This window comes from Dama dama, chromosome 1, assembly GCF_033118175.1.
Source record: "Dama dama isolate Ldn47 chromosome 1, ASM3311817v1, whole genome shotgun sequence".
Classification (NCBI taxonomy): Eukaryota; Metazoa; Chordata; class Mammalia; order Artiodactyla; family Cervidae; genus Dama; species Dama dama.
The window spans coordinates 73,821,661-73,849,566 of record NC_083681.1 but is presented as its reverse complement, the minus strand read 5'-3'; the positions used below and the strand labels follow the sequence as shown (position 1 = coordinate 73,849,566).

Sequence of the window (27,906 nt, the reverse complement as noted above, 5' to 3'; positions counted from 1 at the left end):
TGCCTGCCGGCTCTGGGCTCTTCCCGCGGGTCTCCCTACATAAGGCAGGCAGCGGCTCCAGATTTCCACCTAGGAGCCCCAGCATCTGGCTGGCAGGACGGGTGGGGGTGGGGGCGGGGTGGAGGGCTGGCCTGAAAGAGGGTTCGCCAGCAAATGCACTTTAATGCCTGCCCCCGACCCCAAACACCCTGTGGACCCCGCCCAAGAGGTACCAACGGAGCAGGGGCAAACGATTCATTTCCACATCTGAGAAATAAAGGGGGTGGAGGGGCGTGACCTAGGGGTGTGTGCTGGGGTGTTGGTACCAAAAGATACAAAAAGGTTCCTGTTCTGGGTTCTGGGGTCCCGGGGCCAGGCTGGGGGCTGCAGGCGAACTTCTGGAGGTGGAGGGGCATTCAGGCCGAAGGCCCTCGGTGAGCGCCACCACCCCACCCCCCCCCGCACCGAGGGCGGGGTGGGGGTGAGTACAGAAAGCGGGGCCAATGGGTAGCCTGCGCCTTGGCTCGCCGGGCTCCCAAAATCCGGGTTGTGGGTGTGGCTCCCCCCGGGTTTGGATGGGTTGGCACAGGAACCGGCCTGCGGACTGGGGTGTCCCGAGGGCTGGTGGCTGGAGCAGCGCGGGGAACCGGAGCCGGCAGGGCGGCGCGGGGAGCGGGAGGGCGCGCGCCGGCGGGGTGGGGAAGAGCAAGGGGCGGGCGGCAGCCGAGGGGCGGGCGGCTTTGGGGGGGTGGAGCCCGGACCGCAGCGCCCGCCGCTAGCTCGGCGCCGTAGCCGCCGCCGCTGCTGCCCAGGGATCGGGACGCAGGGCGGGCAGGCGCTCGGCGAGGCTCCGGCGCACCGGGCTGCCGCGCTCTCGGTCCCGGCTCCCGGCCCCTGGCCCGGCGCCTCCGGGGTTCTCGCGCTCCGGTCCCCGATCTCGTACCCCGACCCGGAGAACGTTCTCAGCTGTCCGAGAGGTCCTGGGCTCGCGCCCCCGGGCCATGAAGAGGGGCCCGTGAGGGGCGCGCGGAGGCGGTGGAAGAGGAGGGAGGAGGGAGGCCGAAGACGAGGGCGCGGGAGGCGGAGGATGCCGCCGCCGCCGCCGCCACCGCCGCCGCCCGCCGGCCCCCGGCGAGCCTGACTCCAGATCCCAGGATGGAGCCGGCGCTGGGCGCTGCAGCGGCTCCCGGTGCGCCCCCGACCAGGTACCGGCCGGGCCCGGCGGGCCCCGGGGCGGGAGGGAGCGGACACTCGCCGCAGCAGCCGGGAGGGGCGCGGGCGCGGTGGGAGACGCCCCTCTGCTCGGGGACGGTCGCTACGGGCGGTGCGCGGCTGGGGGAGGACAGCAGCTTGTCGGGCGCAGGATGGGGCTTTCCAGGGCCGGCGGCGGGTGAGCGCCGCGATCGCCCTAGCCCTCCCCGCCCCCATTCGGGGAGGGCAGCAAACTTGAGCCGCTCGGCGGCCCCGAGGCGCCCGCTCCCCTCCGCTGCGGAGCGCACTCGGGGGCTGCCCGAGGCTCGGCGTCCCATAGCCTGCCGGGCTTGGGGCTGCTGAGACCCCTGGAGACCCTGGGGTCCCCACGTCTGTACCAACTTTCCAAAACCACGCTGCACGCGGAGACGGGGGCTGTCCTCTGCTTCCTGCCCCCAGCCTCTGCCGCGCACCCGCACCCGCACCCACCACTCTGCGATGAACTGGTCTTGGAGCGGGAGGGGGGAACAGGGGCTGCTGGAAGGTGCAGACCTCCCACGGAAGCCAGAACCACCCGCCTGCTCTTCCCCTCCTGGAGAGCAGCCCCTTCCAGGCTCTGGGAACCCAGAGTGGCCCTGGCCAGGAAGCTGGGGGTTAAAAGGTAAGACCTAATGGTAGCCCTCAGGTGGCACCTTGGCTTGATTTGCGATGCCACAGGGTACCCTCCCCCCACCTCCCACCTCCATCCTGCGCCCGCCCCTTCCCAGGGTTACCGCTCCTCACCTCTGGTGCGGCTTTTCTCCTGATGGTCTTAAACACTGCTCCGAAGCTGGAGGCGTCTAGGGAGTCCAGGCGCCAGAGAATGAGCTTAGACTTTTGACAGAGAGGTGAAGGCAGTGGGTAGGGAGGTGGATGTCCAGAGGGTAGATAAGGACTGGAGGCAGAGGGGAATCCTGGGGTTGGGGGCGGGAGGTGGGACCCTGGCTGGGAGGGTAGCTGCTCTGGCCAGCCAGAGGAGCCGTAGGTGTAAGAGGCAAGCAGGTGGGGGCCCGAGGTACCAGGTACCTGCTTCAAGGGTTCCTCAACCCCTTGAGGTGGGGCTGGCTGCCACAGGCAGAGACCTTACTTAAGATGGGCAGTCCCCAGGCTCCCGTCCACAGCAGCCGGGGACACTTACAGGCACCACCGTGACCCTGTTTCCTTCTCCAAGTGCTCTCACCGGTCATGACTCACACACTGGATTAACCAGGGAGGTATCAAGCCTCCAATCTCTTCTCCTCCCCTCCCTCCCGGATCTTCAGGGAGCTACTGGGGCCTGGAGGGGGTGGATTTGCCCTGGGGCCTTAGCCCCCTGAGGGAGGCCTGGAGCCTGGCACTGCAAACTTTCATTTCCCTGCTGCTGTCCTGATGTTGGCAGGTGAGGGGCTAGGCCAGGGCCGTGGACTGGGGATGGGGTGGGGTGGGGAAGTGAGAGGCTGTCTGTGCTAATGGTGCCCCCAACCCTGCTGAAGCTTTGAAATCCCAGCCCCACCTCCTTCCTGGCACACACTGTTAACAACCGACCTCATCGCAAAGCGGAAGCACATTTTCCCCTTAAAATTCCAAATTTCCCTCTTTGCTGAGTATTGCCATGTTTTTGGCTGGAGGGTTCCTCTTCAGCATCTGAAGTCAAGCTCCTCTTGCTGACAAGCTTCCCTGCTGCGGGGCCACCTTTGCCATGGGCAGGTCCCCGTTAGAGGGGACGTGTTCTTCTAGGGCCCTAGTTCCTGAGGAGGAGTGTCCTGAGGGTGCTGATGCAGGGGTGTGAGTACACCGGCCACATGTACACGCAGGAGGTGTGCATCTGTGCTCCGCTGAGTCTTCAGGGGGCCCAGATGCCACGCTCTCACTGGGCCGGGAGAGGCTTGAACCTCCTTCCGCCCACCCCGCCACGGCCCCCCGCAGTTCCCCTTGCCCACACCCCTGTCTCCCTCCCTTGCCCACTGTGGGTCTCTCTTTACTTTTCCAACTCACTCTGCATTGGTGCGGGGAGAGAGCATTTGATATTCATAAGCTGGTTCAGAGAAGGTCCCGAAGCCCTGAGTCACGGTATGGTTTCCATGGAAACAGACTAGTTCAGAGGACTCGGTGTATCGCGGCGGTGGTGGGGGAGAAGGGAAACATATAGTAAAAATCCAGGCTCCACAAGTGTGGTAGGAGTTGGACCAACTCCCTTCATGGGGAGCAGGGAGCGGCCGGGCAAGCCTCTGGGGGTCTTTGTGGGAGGGGCTGCCTCTTCCCACCCACTGGGGTTACCCCCTCACCCTGGGAGCTGATCAGCTTCCTCTGTGGCTCTTGGCAGGTTCTGCTTCTCCCACGGGCTTTCTGACTAGGTGCTAGGGCTCATGGCCACCAGCGTTTGCCTCAGTCTCCTCCTCTGTGAAATGGGAAGGTAAGAGCTCTTCACCCACCTCATAGGGCTGTTGTGAAGGGCAAATGCATTAACCCGGGGAACACACCGAGAACACGGCCGTAGTGAGTGTTCAGTGAGCGCCTAATTCAGGGTGTTGGAAGGGCACTCCCCCCGGAGGTGCATTCACCTGGATCCACTCCTCTGCATCCGGCAAGATGGTCTTGACATCTGGCGGGGCTGGCCTCCTGCTTCATGTAGGAGCCTCCCCAGCAACCACCGGTACACCCCCAGCTGGGAACCAGCCATCCCTTTCTTCCTCCCACAGAGCACATGTTTAGGTGGCTGAGGGTCTGAGCACCGTTCGGGAGTTCTGGCTCCCGTTCAGACCCCACCTGCCTGGGAGGCTTGTGGGAACACATCCTCCCAAGTCCAGATGGCCGGGCAGCATCCTGCTTTGGCCCCCTGGAGCTCTGAAGATGGAGAGAGGGGACTGGAGCCGGGGTGACCTTCCCGGATCCTGGAGAGGTGGGTTCACTTGGCTGGAGAAGCATCTCCTGGTGATCCACTGAGGAGGAATCAGGAACTGTCCAGAAAGATAACAGATGCTGGCCTCCTCATCCCTGCAGGTTAGAACCTCTGCTGCTGAAGTGTGCCCAGAGTGCCCTACAAGTCTGGATTGGCTCTGGGCTCCAGCCCAGCAGGCTGGGAGACGGGCGCCTTCCCACATCTGCTTACCCCAGCAACCCGCGCCTCTGGGCAGTGTCTGGGCAGTGGCTCGAGGCCACTCTGGGCTCCAGTGATGGCCCAGCCAGTCTCCCTCACCGGCCCGTCTTGCAGTTGCTGCCCTCCCCTCCCTGGCCTGCAGACAACCCTTCCTCTTCTCCACGTCACTGGTCACTGCCCCCCTCCTTCCCTCCCATAAGGAGGGCGTCCGCTCCAAGCTCCCTAAAGGCAGTCCCTGCATCAGTACCAGCTCTCGGAGCTACGGCTCATCCTCCACACCTGCTTGCTCTTCCTTCTGTTTTACAGATGGGAAAACTGAGATCCTTGGGCTTTGCCAGTCAAAGCCATCACTCGAGCTGGCCTTGGCTGCCCCCACCCCCACCCCCGGCCCTGGGGATGTCCTTCCCTCTTCCCTGACAGCTCCAGGTGGCCCCAGAATCCCCCGGCACCCATCCCCCTCCATGCTGACAGTTTCCTGCCTAGGTTCTTCCCCCAGGTCTGTCTGGACCACTTTGCCATCCTCATTGGTGTTCACAACACCTTCCGATTTAATACCCTCTGCAAATTTCATTAACGGACTGTTTACTCCCTCTCTCAGGATCGTTAATGAAGATGTTAGATAAGATCTGACCCAACGGAGCTGGGTCTTGGCAGCCCTGCCTTCTCTCCCGGACTCTCTCCCTCAGCTCCTTCCCCCTGGGCTTTTCTCCTCCACCTGGGACCCTTGGGACCTGCCCCTTCTTGCTTTCAGCCCCATGACAAGTGCTTAGGGCCAAGTCTGTTTGAATTAATTTTGTAAGATTACTCGAGGCGCTGTATCAAATGCTTTGCTAAAAATCAAGATATATTACCCTGCCTGCATTTCCTTCATCTCCCAGTCTTGTAATTCTATCAAGAAAGCGATCAAGTTTGTCAGGCATGATTTGTTCTTTATAAATCCCCACGGTACCGCGTGGGGCACAGAGTTCCCACGTTTTCTAAATGTTTAGAGATTCTCTCTTTGTGTGTGCTCCTTGATTAGAGCTGGAAGGCCATGGGCTGGGAATTGTTGGAAATGCTCATCTCTTCCTCTGGGATAGAGAACAGAGCACAGTCCTCCCCTTCTCCGGGTCTCTGCTGGGGAAAATGAGTCGTTTAGCACCCACTGCATCCTTGTGGGGTGCTGAGGGCCCCAAGTTGGGCATCCCCTACCCCAAGATGGGTGGGTGGGTGGGTAGAGGGCCTGGGGCCCTCCCTCGGGGATTCTGTAGGCAGATGAAGATGACAGACAAGTCTGGTGCTGACATTTCAAAGGTGCCGTGGAGTGAGTACCTAGCACAGTGCACTAAGAGCGTTACCCTAACATTAAGAGTGTCTCGTTCTTGATCTTATTTAAGGGAGGTGGGTGATCTCTCCTCTCCCTGGGTGCCTGGGAAAGTCCTGTGAGGGTAAGCCTGCCCTGGATCCAAGGTCTGGGTCTCAGCCTCTGCCGTGTTGCTCCTGACCTCTTAAGCGTGCCTTAACAGGGTCAGGAAAATAGCTGGGGTGGTCCAGACCATGGGTTTTAGGGGGGTCAGGGAAGGAAGGTACGTCTTTAGGGAGAAACTCAGACAGGTGAGGACTTGGCTGTGAACGCACCTCACACACAGAACCCTGTAACCTGCATCCGGCCCCTCCCCAGCCTCGTCTCAGCACGCCGCTCGGCCTCAGGGAGCCCCGGCCCCTCCCCTGTGAGATGGCTCCTCCGCGGAGCTGTTGTGGTCATGTCTCTTTCGGGAGGTCCCTGTTGACGCAGGGGCAGACACAGAGGTGCCCCTCTGATTGTCACCGTACCTGTGAGCGTCTCTCCCCAACACTTCTCATCCAAGAGACAGACAACTGACAGACTGAACTGTCTGGCATCCTTGGGGCCAGCTGGGGGCTGGTGGTAAGTTCTGCACTTAGGGGGCCAGGGGGACCTTCTGGGCCTTGACCCCAAACCCTCTGCCCCATTCCAGACCGTTCCAGGCCAGGTGGTAATCAAGACATTTTTGGGTGTCCTCTTGGCTGCAGAGCATTTGGGCATTTCTGGCCCTGCTGGCCATGAAACCACCCACTCCCCAACCTCTACTTGTCTAACCAGAGCTAGGGCCCCGGAGTGGGGGGCAGAGTGTGTTTTGGTTACTGCCTGTCTGGTGGGACATTGCCCTGCATCCTCTGCATACTCGCACCGTTATTTTTGCTCATCTATGTGACCGGCTTCTCTTTGTCATTCAGCTGAGGAGGGGAGAACCCCTTGGGAAGCGGTGAGATGGTACCCACGCCTTTGTGGTGTGCCAGGAAGCAGGCAGGAAGGGCGCCCGCGTCCCTCCGGCTGACACAGCAGGGGTCTGATCCTTGGAGATGGTCACTAGGTGTCTGTTGGGTGAACCCGCTTCTGGGTCTGGGTGAACGCTGAGGTCAAGGCTGGCACTGGTGTGTGTGGGCATCCTGGTGGCCACCTTGGCCCTGCCTGTCCCCTCTAGTCTCCAGCTGCCGGTTCCATTCCGTGCTCTTGGGTGTGGTCTGGGGATTTAAGCTTTGTGGTCAGGGCCAGGGCTTAGGGGTCCTCGGGGCTTAGCTTGAACCCTGGCCCCCACCAAGGACAAGCCGCACATACTTGGGCAAGTTCCCTCACTTGTCTGAGCCTCTTGCTCCTTGTCTGTGAAAGATGGCAGCAGTACCTGTGGAGAGCCCCCGCTTGAAGGGAGCGAGGCCTCTGATCATCTCTGGGTGTTGAGAGGGTGACAGGCAGGAAGGTCAGGGGTCTCCAAACGGAGGAAATAGGAAGCAAGTGTCAGGCATTTTTAAATCTCGCTCTTGAGTGGCAGGAGGAAACAAACTACAAGTGTCAGACTTTTTTTTTTTTTTTTTCCTTCTCTATACAGATTTACAAAGAGGTTTCTTTTAAAATTCAGTGTTGCCATGACGACACCTGGTTCCACCTGAACTTAACTTTTCTCAAACCTTGAGCTAACCAATGCATTTTTCTTATGGAAATGTTTTTCTTAAGCCATGTTAATGAGCTATGTATTTACCCTAGACTCTGTCTTCAACTTGGTTCTGCCTAATACTCAGAACCGGTATGTTTTACTTGACAAACCAGTATGTTTTACTAATGCAAATATTCTCTTAAACTATGTTAATGAGACTATGTCTTTGCTTGGAAACCTGCCTTTCTTCAACATTCATGTCAATCATTTTATGGCCCGGGACAACTCACCTTGTGCCAACATGATCTCAAAATGCATGTCGTGGGTGAGGGGCTGTTGCCAGTCTCTGGGTTCTGAGACATTTCCTGTCTTTAATTAGCAGCCTGCTAGTAGCTATATAACATCCGGCTAAAGACTAGCAGCGGGGGTGGGGGGGTTGGGTGGGGGGGGCACTCTTTCTGCTCCCCTTCTGATGTCTATATCAGAATATACTTTAATAAAACTTTATTTCACAAAAGCTCTGAGCGATCAAGCCTCGCCACTGGCCCCAGGTTGAATTCCTCTCCTCTGGAGACCAAGAATCCTGGCGCCTTTCACGGCTCAGCAGCCTTTCAGTACCCCCTCCATCCCATGTAATAGCCCCAAAGCTCAGGTGAGCTTCCCCTGCACCCAGCCCTCCCTCCCACATCCCCAGGGACCAGCTGGGCCTTACGCAGGTGGCCCGAGACTAGAGACTCCAGGATCCAGGGACAGATGCCCCCCTCCTCCCAGCCCCTCGGGCAGCAGCGGTCTGCGCTTTAGCTCCCGTAGGCTGTTTCTCATCCTTGAAGCCGGGAGGAGGGGCCAAAGCCCCGGGGTATCCAGGGGGCGGGGCCTGGGTACTATTCCGATGACGACTCTGGCTGCTGGGGAGGGGCTGGGGGACAGGAAACCGGGGCCTTTCCGCCCGTGTGGGTGCAGAGGGTTCCGCCTACCACAGGCCAGGCTGTGGTAGGATCAGCCCGAGACAGAGAACTGGGCCCTTCTGACTCATCCCTCCCCAGCGAGGAGTCAGGCACACTGGGCCCGTTCGGCAGGAGGTCGATCGCTCTTCCCGCTGCTGGGGAAAACTTTCCTCAGGTCGGGCAGGACCCGCTGACCGGCAGGACTGTGGGTAGCCTCTGCAGTCTGAACAATAAGGGTCTCCAACCTACACAGGTGGTGAGAGCTTCATGGAGGAGGCTGTGGCACTGTTGTAATTTCTTTGAACGTTTCCAGGCCACTATTGCATGGACTGAGGATCCTGGTAGGCTACAGTCTGTGGGGTTGCCTCAGCTGTGTCTGACTCTTTGCAACCCCACAGACTGCAGTACGCTAGGCTTCCCTGTCCTTCACTGTCTCCCAGAGCTTACTGAAACTCATGTCCATTGAGTCGGTGATGCCATCCAACCATCTCATCCTCTGTTGTCCCCTTCTCCTCCTGCCTTCACTCTTTCCCAGCATCTGGGTTTTTTCCAATGTGTTGGCTCTTTGCAGCAGGTGGCCAAAGTATTGGAGCTTCAGCTTCAGCATCAGTGCTTCCAATGACCATTCAGAACTGATCTCCTTTAGGATGGACTGGTTGGATCTCCTTGCAGTCCAAGGGACTCTCCAGAGTCTTCTGCAACACCACAGTTTGAAAGCAGAGTAGTCCCTCAAAATCATGCCCGGGGTTCTTAGTGAATCCTGCTCTGTGCCCAGCCCTGTGCTAAACTTCATCAGCTTTCTGTCTCAGAATCCAAATATTGGAAAGACTCTGTGATCGTCTTTCTCATTTCATAGATAAGGACAGCTGAGGCCTATGGAGGTTAAGTGCTCTGCTCAGGGTAAAGCATCAGCAGTAGGAGTCAACCCAGCCCTGGCTGGTCCCACAGCCAAGATGTCCAACCTCCATTCAGCCCGCCTCCTCGCACGCCTATGGGTAAACTTCTCAAGGAGGCTTGGGGCACCATGCATATCCCAGGGTCAAAACGTGTGGATATTGGAGTGACCTGCTCTGGAGACATCAGGGCTCATGAGAGATAGCCAAGCCTCTCTGCTTATGGTGAAAAGTTGGTGGATGGTCATCTCTGGATGCTTGTCTTTGGAACCATGATTGTGAGAACTTGCCCCCCATTGGAGGTGCCCGAAAGATGTGTGTACTAGTTCCGTGGGGTCTGGGGATAAGCCATGAGGCCCAGGGACTCAAGAGATTGTGTGCAAAACACATGCTTGGATTGGTGTGGATCTGGAGAGAAGGACCATAGACCTCACAGGGTTTCAGATTGGGGGGGGGGGCATGACCCCAAAGAGAAAGAAGCACTGGGGCTTCCTGTCACCCCCGGGCTGACCCAGACCTCAGAGGCTGAGTCTGGACACCATCAGACCACCTCCTCCCAAGGCTGCACTGGCTGAACCACATATGGGCATCCTGCTCACCTTGAAGGTTGTTCCAGGACACAAGACCGCTAAACTTGTCCTTGGACTTACTAGGTGTGAGGTCTTAAGGACAGTGATACCTGCTCAGGGCTCTCGAGGAGAGCCTTCTGGGGAAATCTTGTGTTGGATTCAGTAACAGGAATAGTTGGGTCTCTCTTGAGCAGGTGCTTTAATCTTCACCTCATGGATCCTATGAAACACATAAATGAAGTATTTCCCTTTTCTCCTTGGCTGCCAGGTAACTCCGACCTGTCTGTGTAACCTCATGGGTTGTGCACTGACCTGGCTCCTCGTTCTTTCAGACTTTCATGCCCCTATTTCCCCCTTGCCTCATTTTCATCACATTATTTTCCTTAGGAAGAAAAAACTTTGCTATTTTATGTGTTCTAGACTTAACTAAACAAACATCTATGGTGGATCATCACTGGCCACTGCAGACACAGGGATTAAGCATTTCCTTTCTGCAGTCTCCATCCCAGAGGCCTGTTTGCCAACTCTGTGCGCCCCCCCCCCCCATCTCTTCCCCCATCCAGTTCCCTCTGTTTCTTGCTCCAGTTTCTGGGACCCCAGAGCCTTGGGGCTCCTCCATACTGACTCCTAACTCTGGTGAGCTGCATCATCTGATACAACATTCAGGTTTTTTTCCTCTGCTTCCCCTGTCTTCCCAGGCTTCACAAAAGTAGGGGAAAAGGGAACAAGGAGGAAAACCAGGAGGGGAGTCATTTCCCCAACTGGGCCTTAGCTGCTCTTCCCAAAGCCTCAGGTCCCCCTTTGGAGGCCTCCCCCTTTTTCAGCTCCTATCTTGTCTCAGGAGCCCCAGGTGACTTCTGTCCCCTGCCAGAGCAGACTGAGCCCAGTTTTTCTGGCTGAAAGATGGTGAATGCAACCCCAATGCCTTGGAAATGCCGGTGGAGAGAGCCGGCCAGCAGTGCCCGGGGGACAGCGGTGCCCTGGGGGCACAGTGAGACGCCGGTGCTGGGTTTCAGTGCCCCACCCTGCCATCCGCTGTCCCTCCAGTTCTTGCATGAGGTGGCTGCTCTCCGTTTCCCAAAGTTAATAAACTCAAACTGAATCAACATACTCAGTACAAACTGTGCCTTCCTCCCACCCCTCTCTTAGCTCCTCCCACCTGGCAGCCACAGTTAACTGGTTCAGTGCAAGTTCTTGTGGTTGTTTATGCATAGATTCAAATAAATGTGTGTGTGTATATATATATATATATTCACATACAGTCCCTTTTAAAAGCTGAGAGATGGTGGCACACTATTGCCCATGTCTTTGCTGGCCCTATATTAAAAAAATTTTTTTTTACTTAAAAATGCATCTTGGGTGATGGTTCCACCTTGGTACTTAACACATCTGTGGAGCCTTCTCTGATAGAACTGGTTAAAAAGAAAACGCTAGGGTGGGGGATAATGTTAATAATGAAAGGGTTAAGTCTCTAGGGAAGAGAAGGGATGCTCATGGGTGGGTGTTAGGAGGTTTAAGAGGCTTCTAATTGTGTGTATAAAACTGTGGGCACAAATAGATCTTCTGGGAAGAGGGACTGTGTCTCTCCAAGGGGGTCTGTGACCCAGAAAAGACAAAGAACCACAGCATTGGGTTGCGTGGATTAAACAGAGCAGGAGGCAGAGGTTAACTCGTCAGAGGGCAGCGTCCCTTGGTTCTGGGGCCTCACCGGGGCAGCCACGGATCGGGCTGAGACAGGGGCAGAGCTGCCAGCCCTGGTAGCCTCTTGGAAGGTGACTGGAGCCTTACCACTTCCGAAGGAGGGTTCCCCCATCGTTCAGGGAGGGTGGTCCTGACCCTGAGGATGAAGTACAAGGGCTTCCCGGGATCGGACAATTCCAATGACCAGACCTGGGAAGCCCTTGAGGGCGACTGGGTTTAGAGAAAAACTGAGGGAGGCATAAAGAGGCCAGGGCCAGGGGAATGCAGAGCCTGTGGGCTGCTCCAGCCTATGACATTCGGTGTCCCTTCCCCGTCCCTGCCGGAGCGGAAGGAGACCAGGGAGCCGAGGCCCCCCAGAGGCTGCCTGTTGCCGCCTGCCTCTTGATGTGTGGGTGAGACGAGAGGGGAGCACAGAGCCGAGCCCGCAGCCCGGGTGGGCGTGTCATCTCCCCACCTCGCGGCTCCTGCAACATCGCCTCCCCGCCTCCGCCTGCCTGCCTGCGTCCTCACATTAGACTGCAGCCAACCAGCCAGGAATGCTGAAGCCAGCCGAGACGCAGCACTAAGGGGCGGCACTGCAGGATGTGGCCACTAGAGGGCAGCAGGGAAGCCACTGCGGCGGTTCGGCCGGAGAGAGCTCGCCGGCCGGGAGCGTGTGCAGGAGGGCAGGGGCTCCGCGCAGAGGCTGGCCTGGCAGAGGTCTGGGCACAGCGGTCAGGGACCGTGTCTGCCTCACCGTCACAGTCAGGAATGATGGGTGCTGAGGGACCTCCTTGAGACAGAAAGCACTCGAGACATTAATGACGATAAAAGTAACTTAACACTTACGGAGCACTTCCTCCTCGCTAGTCACTGTAGGACGTAATCAGTCTTAAAAAAAATAGCCTTGTTAAAATTATCCCCACTTCTTAGGTGAGAAAACCAGAAGTCCGGGGAGACTGGGGGAATCTGGTCATTAACAGGGCTGGTGCCAGAGCCAGCGTCCCAAGCGCAAGTCTGCACCATATTACACGCCTGTCCACATGACCACCGCTACGGTTATACTTACTTTACCAGTGGGGAAACTGAGGCTCAGAGACAACGAGTGAGTCACACAGGCCTGTGCATCTGCTGAGTGACAGGTCCAGGTAGGTGTGGTTTCATGGCTTGAGCTCTTAGCTCTAAATTCTAGTTCTCCCACGTGGAGGTGTTTCCCCCTCCCGTCCTGGACCCTAATTTGAACGTGGCTGGTTCCAAAGTCTGAACTTTCCTTGGAGAGTGGGTGACTCCCAAGAGAAGTTAGATTCTGGACACCCATGTCTAAGGCTTGCCTGGATTTTGACTCACCAGAGGTGGAGGGAGGCCAGGCCAGAGGCTTCGAGAAGCCCCAGCGAGGGGCTCTGGGGCCCACAGTCCGGCTCAGAGGATGAGGGTATTGAGGGTATCCCTTGCAGTGGCCAGAGCTCCCCTGGGAACAAAGGGGCCGGGCCTCAGGGCCTCTGGTTTCCAGGGCAGTTGCTTCCAGCATACCAAGGACGCTTGGCGGGCCCTGGGCCCGGTTCTGCCAGGCTGGCAGGAGAGCAGGGGCATTTCTAGGAGGGCCTGACTTTCTCCATCTTCCCGTTCCCACGCCCTGGCTTTGCCCTCTTTGGGGGTGGGGTTGGGTGACAGGGAGTGGCCTGCCTTCAACACATTCCCCTCCCGGGTGTCCAGGTTGCACCTTGTAAATCGGATTCCTGCTTTTTAGGGGATTTATAGCATCGCAATGATGCTTCAGTTCCTTCTGATTTATTGGCAAAGACAGCAGCTTCCAATCCTGGCCTAACAGTTTTTGGGGGTGCTGGTGGTTCAGGGATGTGAGGGGAAGAAACTTAAAATGGTTTCCTCCTTGAAAGATGCTCATCTCTAAAGAAAACCTTGGGTGAATTGTTTTTGGAACGGGAATCTTAAGAGTTAAGGGAAAGCTTCCATTTCAAGCTTCCATCTCCTGTCTTGGTGAGGACCAAAGGGCGTTGCATGTAGTTGAAGAGGGAGTTAGGTCAGGGAGGAGGATTTGAGCATACCGCCTGGCTGGAATACTGGCTCTAAGCTTGGAGAAGTTATCTAACCGTGTAGAACCTCAGTTTCCTTATCTGTAAAATGGGACTATGACCCCACAGGGTTACTGTGAGTGCTAGATGAGCTGATGCCTGGAAAGGGAGCATATGACTGGGAGAAACATCACGAGTGCCCAGAAGTACTTGCTTTCCTTCGTGTTATTTCGCCCATAGTGCTCAGAACAGCACCTGGCTCATGCTAGATAATAACATGCTTGTGAATAAATACAAAGGAAATATGGCTGAATGAAACAGCACTGCCGCTAAAGAATGGACTCCAGAATAATTTAAAAATATTACTATGCATGAATATTGGTGATTTTCCATACCTGTTCTCTAAAGATGTTCACATTTGTCTTGGGGCCCTTGGGCAGGGCAGGCCTGCACTCTGCATGGGCTGGGGGAGGGTCACATATAAAGCTGAGAAGCTCTTCTCGGTGGGTCCTCCAAGCAACCCAGCTGATGGAGAAAGCGTCTTCTGCTGTCACAGGGTGAGGCAGTGTGGGATGGGTGCATTTGTCGGCTCACACGGGAGGTTCCCAAGAACCTCTGACTGTGCCTTTCCCCTATTTACTGCCACCTGCTTCCTCTAAGTACCAAGTAGGGTTTCACACTTAAAACAGGACTCCCAGGACCGCCGCCAGCCCACTGCCGTCACCCCAGCCTCTGTGCCCATCCCTAAGCTTCAGCATGTTTCTTCCCCACTAAACTGATGGTAAAAGAGCCACAGCGCCGGCACAAGTGTCTGATCCAGAGCGACTCGAGTCTCTCCTACTTCTTACCTGCTTACCATGCCCATTGGTGCAGTCTCTGAGCCTTAGTTTCATCATCTGAACAATGGGAATGAGGACCCTGACCTTCCAGCAGGGGCTCTCAGGAAAACAGACTCTCTCCCTGGTGTGGAGAGCTGGGTGAGTGAGCTGAACCTGACAGCACTCATTTGGGAAATGAGGACCCACTCGTCCCGCCCCCAAGGGGGATTGTGCCCAATAGTGAACGTGGGAAGAATACTCACAAGGCGCAGGCCTTCACCCAACCTCCACGAGCCCCGTAGTTCAACCAGACCAGACAGCAAAGGGAAGAAGCATGCTCTAAATCTCAGAAGTCATCTGAACGTCGCCCTCTAACATCCGGTGCCTCCCACACTGATTCACAAATGAGCAGGGGACGTTAATTGTGTGCATGTCTGAAGGCCATAAAAGGGTAACCTGGAGGAACAGTAAGTCAGATCTCCTTGGAGGGAAGGAGTGTGGGCTCTGGGGAACCTGCTGGATGAGGGTTAAGCCAGGCATGTGAGTTCGGGCAGGTTTCTCCTCCTCTCTGTCCCTCAGCTTTCTTGCCTGTGAAATGGAACCAATTCTGGCTTCCACGTAAAGTTCTTGTGGAGCACTGATGAGCCAAGGTAGGTAAACTGCTTAGCGCTCAGGAAATACTCATTGGATACTCACCAAAACAACGCTGCGACCTTGGTGCTTTGACTTAGGGTTTGCAAAGAGCGTGAGGGTCAGGGATGCTCCCTGGTCCACTTTTGCTTTGAGTTTCAGGTAGCCGCTCTCCTCTCTCTGTGTGTGTGGAAGAGGACCCTCGCTTCCTTTCTGTCCCTTCCTCCCGGGCTTCAGCGGGTGGGCTGCCTCCACTGAGCCGCCGCTTCCACCTGGAGATCTGGGGTGAGGCTCCTTGTTCTTCCCGACTTCCGCTAACCCCCACTGGGGAAGATCACTGAACAAGGTGAATTGCAAAGGGTCAGGATGCTGCGGATTTTAAATGCAGAACCCATCTGGACTGTGCTCCAGCCGGTCCCGTTTTCTGGGATAACTTTGACCCTGACGGTACCGTTGTTGGGCACTGAGCTGAGCTGGCCAGCCTGGGGCTGTTTGTGTCCAGTAGATTTCTCTGCACCTGTCTCGGGTGGTAGCTGGGAGGGGTGCCTCTCGGGTGGTTCCCTAAATGGGGCACTGACTCTCAGCTGGGCATGCAGGCTTGCCAGCCCCCCTGCCCACTGGAGCATCACCCTCTCGTAGGGTATGGGTAGCGGGTGGGAGAGGTGGGTGAAGGGGGTGGGAGGGACCCAGGGACTCAGAGATGGCACTGGGTTACCTGGAGCCCTGAGTCTCAGTGGGCAGATCTGGGAGAGCAGACAGGGCTTGCGTTGCCCAGCCCCGGGGAGCTGTCCGTGGGGCAGGCGACACAGGGGTGAAGAGGTGGGAGGGAGGCCCTGGGAGCCCCGCTTCAGCACCACCTCTCCCTGTCTCCTTGCAGTCTGCTGGCCACGGGACTGCCGCACAGGCTGTGACCGCCGGCGAGGCCTGGAGAGCCGGCGGCTGCGGACTGCCCGGCGCGGAACAGCACCCCTTTGGTGAGTTGGTGGGGCCCTCCCCCGCCTTTGCCTTCCCCAGGGCGGGTCGCTGAGCTGGCCTCTTTCGGCATGGGGGGCACCTTTCACATGCTCAGGTTGGCCCCTTCCCCGGGACCCCAGCACACCCACACTTTCCCTGCCCTCCCATTCCCCGCACTTTCTCTGTTCCTTGAGGTGCCCCTTCTCTTCCACCCTTCTTCTCTCTGGCCTGGCCTGGGTTCTCTGGGGCCACTGCGGAATCACAGGGGGGTCCCCGAGCTCACCCTGTGGGCTGAAGGGGGTGAGGGCCTAAGGGTGGAGGCCCTCGAGGACTGGCTGGGGGAGGGGTGCTGGAGGAAGCAGTCAATCCAGCTAAATCAGTTCCCTCATGTGCCCCATGACCTGGATCCCTTCCTCAGTAGACTTGTGCATACTCAGTTGTGTCCGACTCTGCGACCCCACAGACTGTGTAGCCTGCCAGGCTCCTCTGTCCATGGGATTCTCTTGGCAAGAATACTGGAGTGGGTTGCCATTTCCTTCTCCAGGGGATCCTCCCAACCCAGGGATTGAACCTTGCATCTCCTGAATTGGCAGGCGGATTCTTTACCACTAGCACCACCTGGGGAGCACCCCCTTCATCAGTGGCCAAGAGAAAATCCTGGAGGCCACTGGGGCCTGGGAAGGGGTGTTTCTCAGCAGCCCCTGGACCCTGTCTGCTCTGGGCCAGCTGCCTCTGAGGGAGTCCAAGACCCCCAAGAGTCCTCCACTGGAATAAGCTGGTCACCTGCATCTGTAAATTGGGTGGGGAGCACAGGAAGGGCTTGATGCCATTGTCCACCTTCCCCAGCCCGGTGGCCAGAGGTTGCTAGCAGCCCACCCACTCAAGGTGTGTGCAGATTCTTTTTGCACGGGGCCTTGGGTCAGGGGGTGGCATCTGACATGGACCCTTCTTCCTCTGGGGATGGGCAGAAGATGGAGGAAAGAGGACCACATGGGGAAGTGGGTGCCAGCTCGTGGGAGTGGAAGAAGATGCAGGTGGCCCAGAAGATGCCGGCAGGGGTGGATAGGCAGAGACAGGGGAATAGCTTGAGGTAGGTGGGAGCTGATCATCCCCCAGGTATGGGAGTTGAGGGAGTTAGCGTCTTGCCCGGTCAGGCCCCACTAAGGTACTCAGTTCCCGATGGGAGGCCCCACAGTATTCTGTAGGTTAGACCCTGGGGTATGGGAATCGGTTTATTCAGTCCCTAATAGCCCCCGGGAGTCCCCAGAGAATGGTAAAGTCTAGAGTAGGAGCCCCTTTAGTGCTCAGGTATATGTGGGAGCACTGAGCCAGGGAGCTGGGGTCCCTCCCCTGAGGGCTGGAGACCCAGCTCCTCTCAGGGAGCAAGCTGGTGCCCCCCACCGCAGCCGTCGGAGGCATCCAAGCCTGGCTGCCCCCTGACGGCTGCCCGCCTTGGCCCCCAGACCTCACATGCTGGAGAAGCAGCCCCATGAAGGTGCCCAGCCATGCAATGTTCCTGGAAGGCCGTCCTCCTCCTTGCCCTGGCCTCCATCGCCATTCAGTACACGGCCATCCGCACCTTCACGGCCAAGTCCTTCCACACCTGCCCGGGCCTGGCGGAGGCCGGGCTGGCCGAGCGGCTGTGCGAGGAGGGCCCCACGTTCGCCTATAACCTCTCGCGCAAGACCCACATCCTTATCCTGGCCACCACGCGCAGCGGCTCCTCCTTCGTGGGCCAGCTCTTCAACCAGCACCTGGATGTCTTCTACCTGTTCGAGCCTCTCTACCACGTGCAGAACACGCTCATCCCCCGCTTCACGCAGGGCAAGAGCCCCGCCGACCGCCGGGTCATGCTGGGCGCCAGCCGGGACCTCCTGAGGAGCCTCTACGACTGCGACCTCTACTTCCTGGAGAACTACATCAAGCCGCCGCCCGTCAACCACACCACGGACAGGATCTTCCGCCGCGGGGCCAGCCGCGTGCTGTGCTCCCGGCCGGTGTGCGACGCCCCGGGCTCGGGGGACCTGGTGCTGGAGGAGGGGGACTGCGTGCGCAGGTGCGGCCTGTTGAACCTGACGGTGGCCGCAGAGGCCTGCCGCGAGCGCAGCCACGTGGCCATCAAGACGGTGCGCGTGCCCGAGGTCAACGACCTGCGGGCCCTGGTGGAAGACCCCCGCCTAAACCTCAAGGTCATCCAGCTGGTCCGGGACCCCCGGGGCATCCTGGCCTCCCGCAGCGAGACCTTCCGCGACACCTACCGCCTCTGGCGGCTCTGGTACGGCACCGGGCGGAAGCCCTACAACCTGGACGTGACGCAGCTGACCACGGTGTGCGAGGACTTCTCCAACTCCGTGTCCACCGGCCTCATGCGGCCCCCGTGGCTCAAGGGCAAGTACATGCTGGTGCGCTACGAGGACCTGGCCAGGAACCCCATGAAGAAGACCGAGGAGATCTACGGGTTCCTGGGCATCCCCCTGGACAGCCACGTGGCGCGCTGGATCCAGAACAACACGCGGGGAGACCCCGCCCTGGGCAAGCACAAGTACGGCACGGTGCGCAACTCGGCGGCCACGGCCGAGAAGTGGCGCTTCCGCCTCTCCTACGACATCGTGGCCTTCGCCCAGAACGCCTGCCAGCGCGTGCTGGCGCAGCTGGGCTACAAGATGGCCAGCTCGGAGGAGGAGCTCAAGAACCCCTCCATCAGCCTGGTGGAGGAGCGGGACTTCCGCCCTTTCTCGTGACCGGGGCTCCCTGGGCGGGGGCAGGGGGCACACGGTGTCGGTTTTGATAACATGGACCGTTTTTAACTGTTGCCTTATTTCCCCCTTCCCTCTCCCACCCCGTCTTTTGTGTCTTACCTGCCTCCTGTCCGCCCCGCCCCCCAACTTCCACCTGCCTCTCTTTGTCTCCGAAATTTGCACTATGTCTTGGACAGGAATCCCTGGGGCAGAGGGGGCGGTGAAGTGGGGTCCAGCCCCCACCCCACCCCGTTCAGACACTCCGGTGTGTGTCTCTGGTGGATGGTGACAATGTTTACAAGCACCACACTTACACATTCACATACGCACGTGCACACACACACACACACACACACACACACACACACACACACACACACACACACGGGCGCCTGAGAGGAGAGACTCCCCAACCACACAACTTCTGAGGTTTTTTGAATGGACGAGTGGTCAGGGTATGGTAGTTTTTGCACTGTCTTACTTCAACAAGGTAAGAGGTTAAAAACAAAAAGACCACCTCTCTCTAATTTATGAATGGTGTTTATCCCTCCCCATCCTGCTTCTGCCCCCCAATACCCACTGCCCCCCACTCCATGGAGCAGAGAAAACTGCCCCTTCCTGCCCACCCTTGCCTGTCAGTGAGCAGGTTTTTACTGTGAGGTGAATGTGGACCTTGTTTATTTCTTCCAGTCTGTGGCAACGCTGTCTGTCTGTCTGTCTGAGTCTTGTGGCTGCCCCTTGACCAGTGATGGCTGATAAATATTATGGTTTTCTGATTGATCTTGGGGTCCATCTGTGATATTTCTTTGTGCCAAAAAGAAAAAAAAAAAACAGTGGTTCAGTTTGCTAAATGAACATTGAAATGCTTTATCTGTGTTTTCTGTAAATAAAAGAGTGCAATAATGTCTGAGTGTGATTATGGGACATGCTGAAAGAGAGAAGGCAGAACTTGTTGGGGTCCAGGTGTTTCTGGCTTTGGGGAGGAGAGACATGGAGATGGAGGAGGGGATTCAGTGACCAGTTTCTGGTTTTCAGAATTCGCATCACCCTCAACACCCTCATCAGTGAGTTCACAGTTTCATTTCCCTTCGGTTAGTTGAGACCAGTCACCTGATAGCCAGGAGGTGATGTTCAAAGTATTTAACAAGTGGTTTGGCTTGCTGGATCGGTGTCTAGAGCGGCTGATGTCCTGGTGACTCTTTCTGCGCCAGATGTTACTCCCTTTATTGCTGGGTCTGGGGCCAGGATAGCCAGGGAGGGAAAAATATTCCTGAGTGGGTTGACTCAGGGCAGGGGCCTCTATCCGCGGTCTGGGTGCATTTCAGTATTTTAACAGCTAGTGCAGCTGTCCCGTTGTCTACACTGGAGGAATACCAGTCCTGCTTGCTTTCCTTCTGATCCTTGGCAATCTAGCAGCTTCTCTGAGCAGCTTCCCCGGCTCTTATTCCATGAAAACAGCTGGTCTGTGGGGTGGAGTTCACAGCTTTGTTGGCCTGGGACAGAGAGAACTCCTGGGATTGGGCAGCCCCAAAAGTCCTGGGCTTCTCAAGCTTGGGAGAGCCGTCACCCAGGGTAGTACAGCCTTCAGAGGATTTATTTGTGATAAACAAGCCTGCATGGCAGGGAATCAGAAACCAGAGTGCTGGCCTGCTTCTAGGGTCTAAAGACCCAACTCTTAGAGTGCTCTTGGAGGCCCTGCACATCCTGGTTCCTGCCCACCTCTAGTTTCACCCGAGCCGTGTTCCCCTTCACATTCGCTCTGGTCTTTGGCTTTCTTTCAATTCCGGGAACACATTGAATGAGGTTACTGCTCCCGATCTGTTCAGCTCTCCCTATAACCACACCCTTGGCTAGTGCCCCTTCCCCCGTTTGGGCTTAGCCACATGGCTTGCCTTTGTCAATGGGTGCAGCGGCATGAGAAGTACCCGAGCTTTGGAACTTGTCCCTTTTTGCTGTCTTTTAGACACCTTTAACTGCCTTGTGAAGGAAACCCAGGACAGCTTGCTAGAGAATGACAGACCACGAAGTGAAGAACCAAAGAGCCCCAGCCAATGGCCAGCCAGTTCCTCACTGACTTGGCCACTGACACAGGTGCACGAGTGAGCCCCAGCCCAAGTCAGCGATGCAATCTGACCTAGACTGTGGGAAGTGCCTTGCTGAATCCAGCCAAATTTCTGACCTACAAAACTGGGTTTAAAAAAGTGGTTGTTTTAAGCCACTAAGTTTTGGAGTGACTTGTTATGCAGCCAAAGCTGACCAATACATACGGCACTCTGGCTCATTGAAGCATATTTGCTTAAGCTCTTTCCTCATGGTTGGGTTACTTCTATTGCCCTCTTAACCTAGTTAATGTCTGCGTATCCTCCGGATCTCAGTGTCATTATCAACACTTCGCTGGTTTTATCAGATTGGTTCAGTTGTCCTAATCATAGGCCCCTATGTAAGTGATTATATTAGATATCCTGAGTATAGGCCTTTATGGCATCATGTACATCTCTTTTATAGTGTTAATCACAATTGTAATCATACTTTTTATTACAGGACTTGGCACATGATAGTATCCAGTAAACATTGGTTGCATGAATAAAAGAAGGGATAAAACAGGTGCTTTCCACCAGATAAAAGAATTTGCTTGTACTGCTCCTTTACTAGGGGGTGGGGTCTTAGGAATCTGAAGGAGACCCAGGCAGCTGAGGGGGTGTTCAGCTGAGTTTTGTTCTAAGAATCCACATCACCCCCTGTAGTCAACAATTCTTTTTTTTTTTGCACTCCACACACCGACACTGGCCTTTCTAATTTTTTGTCTTTGCCACTTGTTACAATTTCCGAGCTTAAAGCTTGTAGGGAGAAGAGCAGTGAACGAACACGTGTAGGGAATTTTTGCAGTTTACCAAAAGCACCCTTCCCCCTCCTGTTAGTTGCACCTCTCTAGCGGCTGTTTCCTGCTGACACAGAGGCACCTTTTTCCAGCCAGGAAACGGTGGTCAGAGCGCCACGTAGGCAGGCTGACCCGGGCCCCACCTCGGCTGTGTGTAGCGCCTTGATGGCTTAGATCCTGAGGAGGAACTTCCAGGCCTTGTCCCCGTACTAAGGGCCCCTCGCATGCCGCGGCTTTGAGGGCTGTGTCCTGCCGATTCTTTTCATCATGGGCTTCCTGTTTTTGGTTTCACCTGCCCGCCCTTGTTTCTTCGCACATATCAGCAGACACTCCAGCCTCCCAGCCCCACTTCCCTGGGACTCTGGGGGGCTCACTGAGCGCCACGTCCCATCATTCCGCAGGGTATTGTCCAGAACGAACCTGCCATTCCCGATTCATCCCCTTCCTGGGGGAAGAATTTCTCCCTGCTGGAATGCCTTTCCTCACTGGGAAGGAAAAGATGTACGTGAAGCCCCTTCACAGACCCATGGAGAAAACACATAGGCTTCTGCTTCCTGAGTGCTGAAAAACAGGTTGGAATCAAGTCCTTAGAGGCAAGTAGTCAAGGTTTGAATGCACCAGGGGTTATGGCTGCAGCCATGGGCTGAGTGGTCAGGAGGTGGGCTCTGTGTGTGTGTGTGTGTGTGTGTGTATGTGTGCGTGTGTGTGTGCAGCTGGGAGACTAATGCCCAAACTGAGGATCTGACTGGCCTGGGGGTCTGCAGCCTGCCTGCCCCGGGCATACATGGGACAATTACCCAGGCTTCAAAGAGTCCTTAAAGCTTCACCCAAACCGCCCATCTCCCTACCCTGCCTCTGTCTAATTGCACTTTTGCTTCTGGGAGTTGTCATCTGCTGATGACTTGTAATTACAATGTCTTATTCATCTTGGGAACCATTATGGTAAAATGCATGATTCTAGGTTCCAGTTCCATCTTTGTCATTAGTCGATGTGTGACCTAGGGCACATCACAATTTCTCTGAGCCTCCATGTTCTTATCTGTACAAAGGTAATGCTTATAATACCTGCCTCAGAGGGCTACTCTGAAGATTGCATAAGGTAATGTATTTAAGTGCAGGGCACTGTGCTTGGTGTATAGGGAATGCCTATTAAATTCTCGCCATTATCATCATCATCACCATATCATTTTATCCACGGTTATTAGCAGGGTACCTGGAACATGCTCAATGCATATTCGTTGAATAGTACATTTTTTTGGTAAGCTCTTCTAACATGAATGCTAACAATGCACAAAGTTACTCCTGAACAAAATGGCATAGCAGCAGTTCAGTTCAGTTCAGTCGCCCAATCGTGTCCGACTCTTTGCGACCCCATGAACCACAGCACGCCAGGCCTCCCTGTCCATTACCAACTCCTGGAGTCCACCCAAACCCCTGTCCATTGAGTCGGTGATGCCATCCAACCACCTCATTCTCTGTTGTCCCCTTCTCCTCCTGCCCTCAATCTTTCCCAGCATCAGGGTCTTTTCCAATGAGTCAGCTCTTCACATCAGGTGGCCAAAGTATAGGAGTTTCAGCTTCAACATCAGTCCTTCCAATGAACACCCAGGACTGATCTCCTTTAGGATGGACTGGTTGGATCTCCTTGCAGTCCAAGGGACTCTCAAGAGTCTTCTCCAACACCACAGTTCAAAAGCATCAATTCTTTGGCACTCAGCTTTCTTTATAGTCCAACTCTCACATCCATACATGACTACTGGAAAAACCATAGCCTTGACTAGATGAACCTTTGTTGGCAAAATAACGTCTCTGCTTTTTAATATGCTATCTAGGTTGGTCATAACTTTCCTTCCAAGGAGTAAGCGTCTTTTAATTTCATGGCTGCAATCACCATCTGCAGTGATTTTGGAGCCCAGAAAAATAAAGTCAGCCACTATTTCCACATCTATTTGCCATGAAGTGATGGGACTGGATGCCATGACCTTAGTTTTCTGAGTGTTGAGCTTTAAGCCAATTTTTTCACTCTCCTCTTTCACTTTCATTAAGAGGCTCTTTAGTTCCTCTTCACTTTCTGCCATAAGGGTGGTGTCCTCTGCATATCTGAGGCTATTGATATTTCTCCCGGCAATCTTGATTCCAGCTTGTGCTTCTTCCAGCCCAGTGTTTCTCATGATGTACTCTGCATATAAGTTAAATAAGCAGGGTGACAATATACAGCCTCGATGTACTGCTTTTCCTATTTGGAACCAGTCTGTTGTTCCGTGTCCAGTTCTAACTGTTGCTTCCTGACCTGCATACAGGTTTCTCAAGAGGCAGGTCAAGTGGTCTGGTATGCCCATCTCTTTCAGAATTTTCCACAGTTTATTGTGATCCACACAGTCAAAGGATTTGGCATAGTCAATAAAACAGAAATAGATGTTTTTCTGGAACTCGCTTGCTTTTTCAATGATCCAGTGGATGTTGGCAATTTGATCTCTGGTTCCTCTGCCTTTTCTAAAACCAGCTTGAACATCTGGAAGTTCATGGTTCACGTATTGCTGAAGCCTGGCTTGGAGAATTTTAAGCATTGCTTTACTAGCGTGTGAGATGAGTGCAATTGTCCGGTAGTTTGAGCATTCTTTGGCATTGCCTTTCTTTGGGATTGGAATGAACACTGACCTTTTCCAGTCCTGTGGCCACTGCCGAGTTTTCCAAATTTGTTGACATATTGAGTGCAGCACTTTCACAGCATCATCTTTCAGGATTTGAAATAGCTCAACTGGAATTCCATCACCTTCACTAGCTTTGTTCGTAGTGATGCTTCCTAAGGCCACTTGACTTCACATTCCAGGATGTCTGGCTCTAGGTGAGTGATCACACCATCATGATTATCTGGGTTGTGAAGATCTTTTTTATACAGTTCTTCTGTGTATTCTTGCCACCTCTTCTTAATATCTTCTGCTTCTGTTAGGTCCATACCATTCTGTCCTTTATTGAGCCCATCTTTGCATAAAATGTTCCCTTGGTATCTCTAATTTTCTTGAAGAGATCTGTAGTCTTTCCCATTCTGTTGTTTTCCTTTATTTTTTTGCACTGATCACTGAGGAAGGCTTTCTTATCTCTCCTTGTTATTCTTTGGAACTCTGCATTCAGATGGGTATATCTTTCCTTTTCTCTTTTGCTTTTCACTTCCCTTCTTTTCTCAGCTATTTGTAAGGCCTCCTCAGACAGCCATTTTGCTTTTTTGCATTTCTTTTTCTTGGGGATGGTCTTGATTCCTGTCTCCTGTACAATGTCATGAACCTCCGTCCATAGTTCAACAGGCACTCTGTCTATCAGATCTAGTCCCTTAAATCTATTTCTCACTTCCACTGTATAGTCATAAGGGATTTGATTTAGGTGCAGTCCCCTCATTCAGCCAAGGCCTAGAACCGAGGGCTAACTAGGTGGACACAAGTAGGGGACAGACAGAAATGCCCACAGAATGGCTGCGAGGCATGAAGACAAGCTGGCCTACCCACCTACCTGTAGGTGTCCGGCACCCTTAGAGGAGTAACCCTCAGGACTAGAAGTTGGCTGAGATGACTGGCTGTCTTTTGGCCACATGTCCAAAATTATTTAAGTTCCTGGGAGAATGGCTTCCTGGGATGGCCCAAGTCAGCTGCTCAGCTGCTATGTCTAGGTCAGATGAACTTGGCCTTTCTGCCCCCTTTAAGCCACCTGCATCTGTGCTCTTTTCCATGCACAAAGGACCATTTTTCGCATGGGGACCTAGACCTAGTCTTCTTCCTCCTGAAGCCCCAGGGAAGCCCACTGTCTCCAGCAATGAAGGATGTTGAGTTTTCTGAGACCTGAATCTCAGAGCTTCCTGGAGTGGATCTGAGAACACCAGCTGAACACACCCAGCTGTCGGGCGGTTTCCTCCTCTGGCACATTCCAGCATTACAGCCTCCGACAACAATGCCTTTGCCGGCATTGCTTCCTGCGTGCTTCCTTCCTCGGTAACACCTCAGCCTTTAGCAATGTCACTCTGGCCTTCAGCTGGCTTTGGGAAGCCGGGTGTGGCTTTGAAACAAGAACCTTTGCACAGAGGGGAACAGGAGGCATTTAAAACCATCCAGGAAGAGTAGAAAATTAGCAGTTCAGGTGACGGGAGACTCACTTTGAGAACTTGTTTCATTGCATTTTGCTGGGCAAGCCAGAAGTCTATCCTGAGTGTCGGTCTCTCAGCCGTAGCCTGGGGACTGCATTGGAAAAGAATGTGTCTTGTGCAACAACTGGATGTAGTGGGCCACCTATGCCCATCTAGTCAAGTTAAACTTATTGGCCAAATACTGCTCCTGACTTAAAAAAAAAGTCTGTTTATTTTGATGATTACTGAGAAAAGTGAGTTAAAGTTTCCACACTGGGATTGTGGGTAGATTGATTTCTCTATTTCCCCATGTAGTTCTGTCATTTTTTTTTTTTTTTTTTTTGCTTTGTGATTTTGAGATTGTGTTTTTAGGTGCATACAAATCGAAAATTATCATAATTTCTGGTGATTTTCACCTTTTCTCATCGTGAAGTGTTCCTATTTACCTGGGTAATGCTTCTGCCTTATGTCCATTTTATCTAATGCCAATATAGCATCACTAGCCTTCTATGGGTAGAATTTGTGTAATTTATTATTCCATCTTTTAGTTCATATCCATGCTTTGTAATTCCTGATATATTTGACCCAGGGGTTGAACCTGAGTCTCTCACGTCTCCTACATTGGCAAGTGGGTTTTTATACCACTAGCACCACCTGTGAAGCCCATTTGAATTTATAGCTACCATCTTATTTTGTACTTCCTATTTGTCTCACCCATTCTTTTTAACCTTACTTTTGATTTTTTTTTTTTGTCTATGACATCTTTTTTCCTCCACTGATTAGAGATTTACATATCCGTTTTTATTCCTTTAGTGGTAATATTAGAAATGACAAATTCCTTCTTCAGTTTATCCAAGTCTAAAATTAGTCAATATCTTTACCTGTCTCTTGAAAAAGACACTTAATACCTTAATACACTTTAATTCCATGTGCCTTTCTTTTAAAGTTCTCTGTGATTGTTGTGATGCATTTTTAAAGCCTTGTTTGTGGTCTTCCATTGACTTTTTCTAAATGATCAACTTTATTAGGGTGCCATTTATACAATAAGCCTCACTCATTTTAAATACACAGTTTGATCAGTTTTGACAAGTGCATAGCGATGCATCACGACAATCAAGACACAGGAAAGCTCAAACCCCAGATTCACTCGTGCCCTGCCTCTTGCTGTCAGCCTCCTCCCTAACCCCCAGAACCTGGCAACTGTTGAGCTGCTTTCTGTCACTATAGTCTTAACTTTTCCAGGATTTTGTATAATTGGAGTCATAAGCATGTAGCCTTTTGGGCCTGGATTCCTTCACTGGGTTGAATATTGATCTTCATTCATGTTGAATGTATTGGTGGTCTGTTTCATCTTATTTTGAGTGCTCGTCATTCCTTTGTGTGGATCCAGTCTCCCGCCTGAAGTCTCTTTCCTTCCACCTGAAGAACTTTTGACTGAATATAACATTTTTTGGAGTGCAGGTCGATGGACAATGAATTCTTTCAGATTTTCTCTAAAAGTCTATTTTTGCTTTTGTTTTTGAAAGATACTTTTGTTGACTTTAGAATTCTAATTTGATGGCTTATCTTTCAGCAGTGTAAAGATTTTGATTCCCTGTCTTCTGCCTTGTATTTTTTCTGATGACGAATTTGCTGTAATGCTTAATTTTTTTGTTTATGTATAATATCTCTTTTCTCTAGCTGCTTTTAAGGTTTTCTCTTTATTACTTGTTTTCAGCAACTTTGATTATAATGTGCTCTGGTAGGTTTTTCGTTATCATTATTCTGCTTGGGTTTCATTATGCTTCTTATATGTGTGGATTTATAGTTTTCATCAGATCTGGAGAACTTTCAACCATTTTTTTCCTTCAAATATTTTTGTCTGTCTCCCTCAACTTTCCTGAGATTCTAACTACCCGTATGTAAGGCATCTTGACATCATCCCACGGATGACTGATGCTTGTTTATTTTTTTCCTAGCCTTTTATCCTCTCTGTGCCTAGTTTGAATAATTCTTAATCCGATCTTCTCAAATTGTCTAATTGTTTCTTTTGCAATGTCTAATCTGCTATAATCCAATTCAGCATGTTTTTTATTTCATATTTATATTTTTCCTTTCTATATGGCCCCTGTGTCTTTTATTTATATATTCCATTTTTACCTTCAGAGTATTCACATTCTCCTTTATATCTCTGAAAATTTTTGTAAGACTTCTGTTTCAAAGTCATGCGTGTGTGCTAAGTCACTTCAGTTTTGTGCGACACTACAGACTATCTAGCCTGCCAGGCTCCACTGTCCATGGGATTCTCCAGGCAAGGATACTGGAGTGGGTTTCAGAGTTCTTGATGGCTAATTCTATTATTGTTGGGCCTGTTTTTATTGATTGATTGATTTTCCTCCTGGTCATGAGTCATGTTTATCTGCTTTTTTTTTTTGCATCACTTCCTGATTTTAATTGGATGCTGAAC

General features: G+C 53.6%; 1 protein-coding gene across 11 annotated transcripts; it reads left to right on the top strand.

Moving 5' to 3' along the window:
- Positions 1–788: 788 nt before the first annotated feature.
- On the top strand, positions 789–19,376 carry CHST1 (carbohydrate sulfotransferase 1). 11 transcript variants are annotated; one of them, XM_061152284.1, is made up of 5 exons: positions 789–1,184; positions 3,512–3,601; positions 14,942–15,064; positions 15,657–15,753; positions 17,197–19,376. In XM_061152284.1, exon 5 carries the CDS (start codon positions 17,239–17,241, stop codon positions 18,472–18,474), a length of 1,236 nt encoding a protein of 411 aa, XP_061008267.1. In that variant the 5' UTR covers positions 789–1,184; positions 3,512–3,601; positions 14,942–15,064; positions 15,657–15,753; positions 17,197–17,238; the 3' UTR covers positions 18,475–19,376. The 11 variants fall into 11 exon arrangements, with proteins under 11 accessions (XP_061008267.1, XP_061008325.1, XP_061008282.1 ...); XM_061152342.1 differs by lacking the exons at positions 3,512–3,601; positions 14,942–15,064 and adding an exon at positions 16,278–16,618; XM_061152299.1 differs by lacking the exon at positions 3,512–3,601.
- The last annotated feature ends 8,530 nt before the right edge of the window (positions 19,377–27,906 follow it).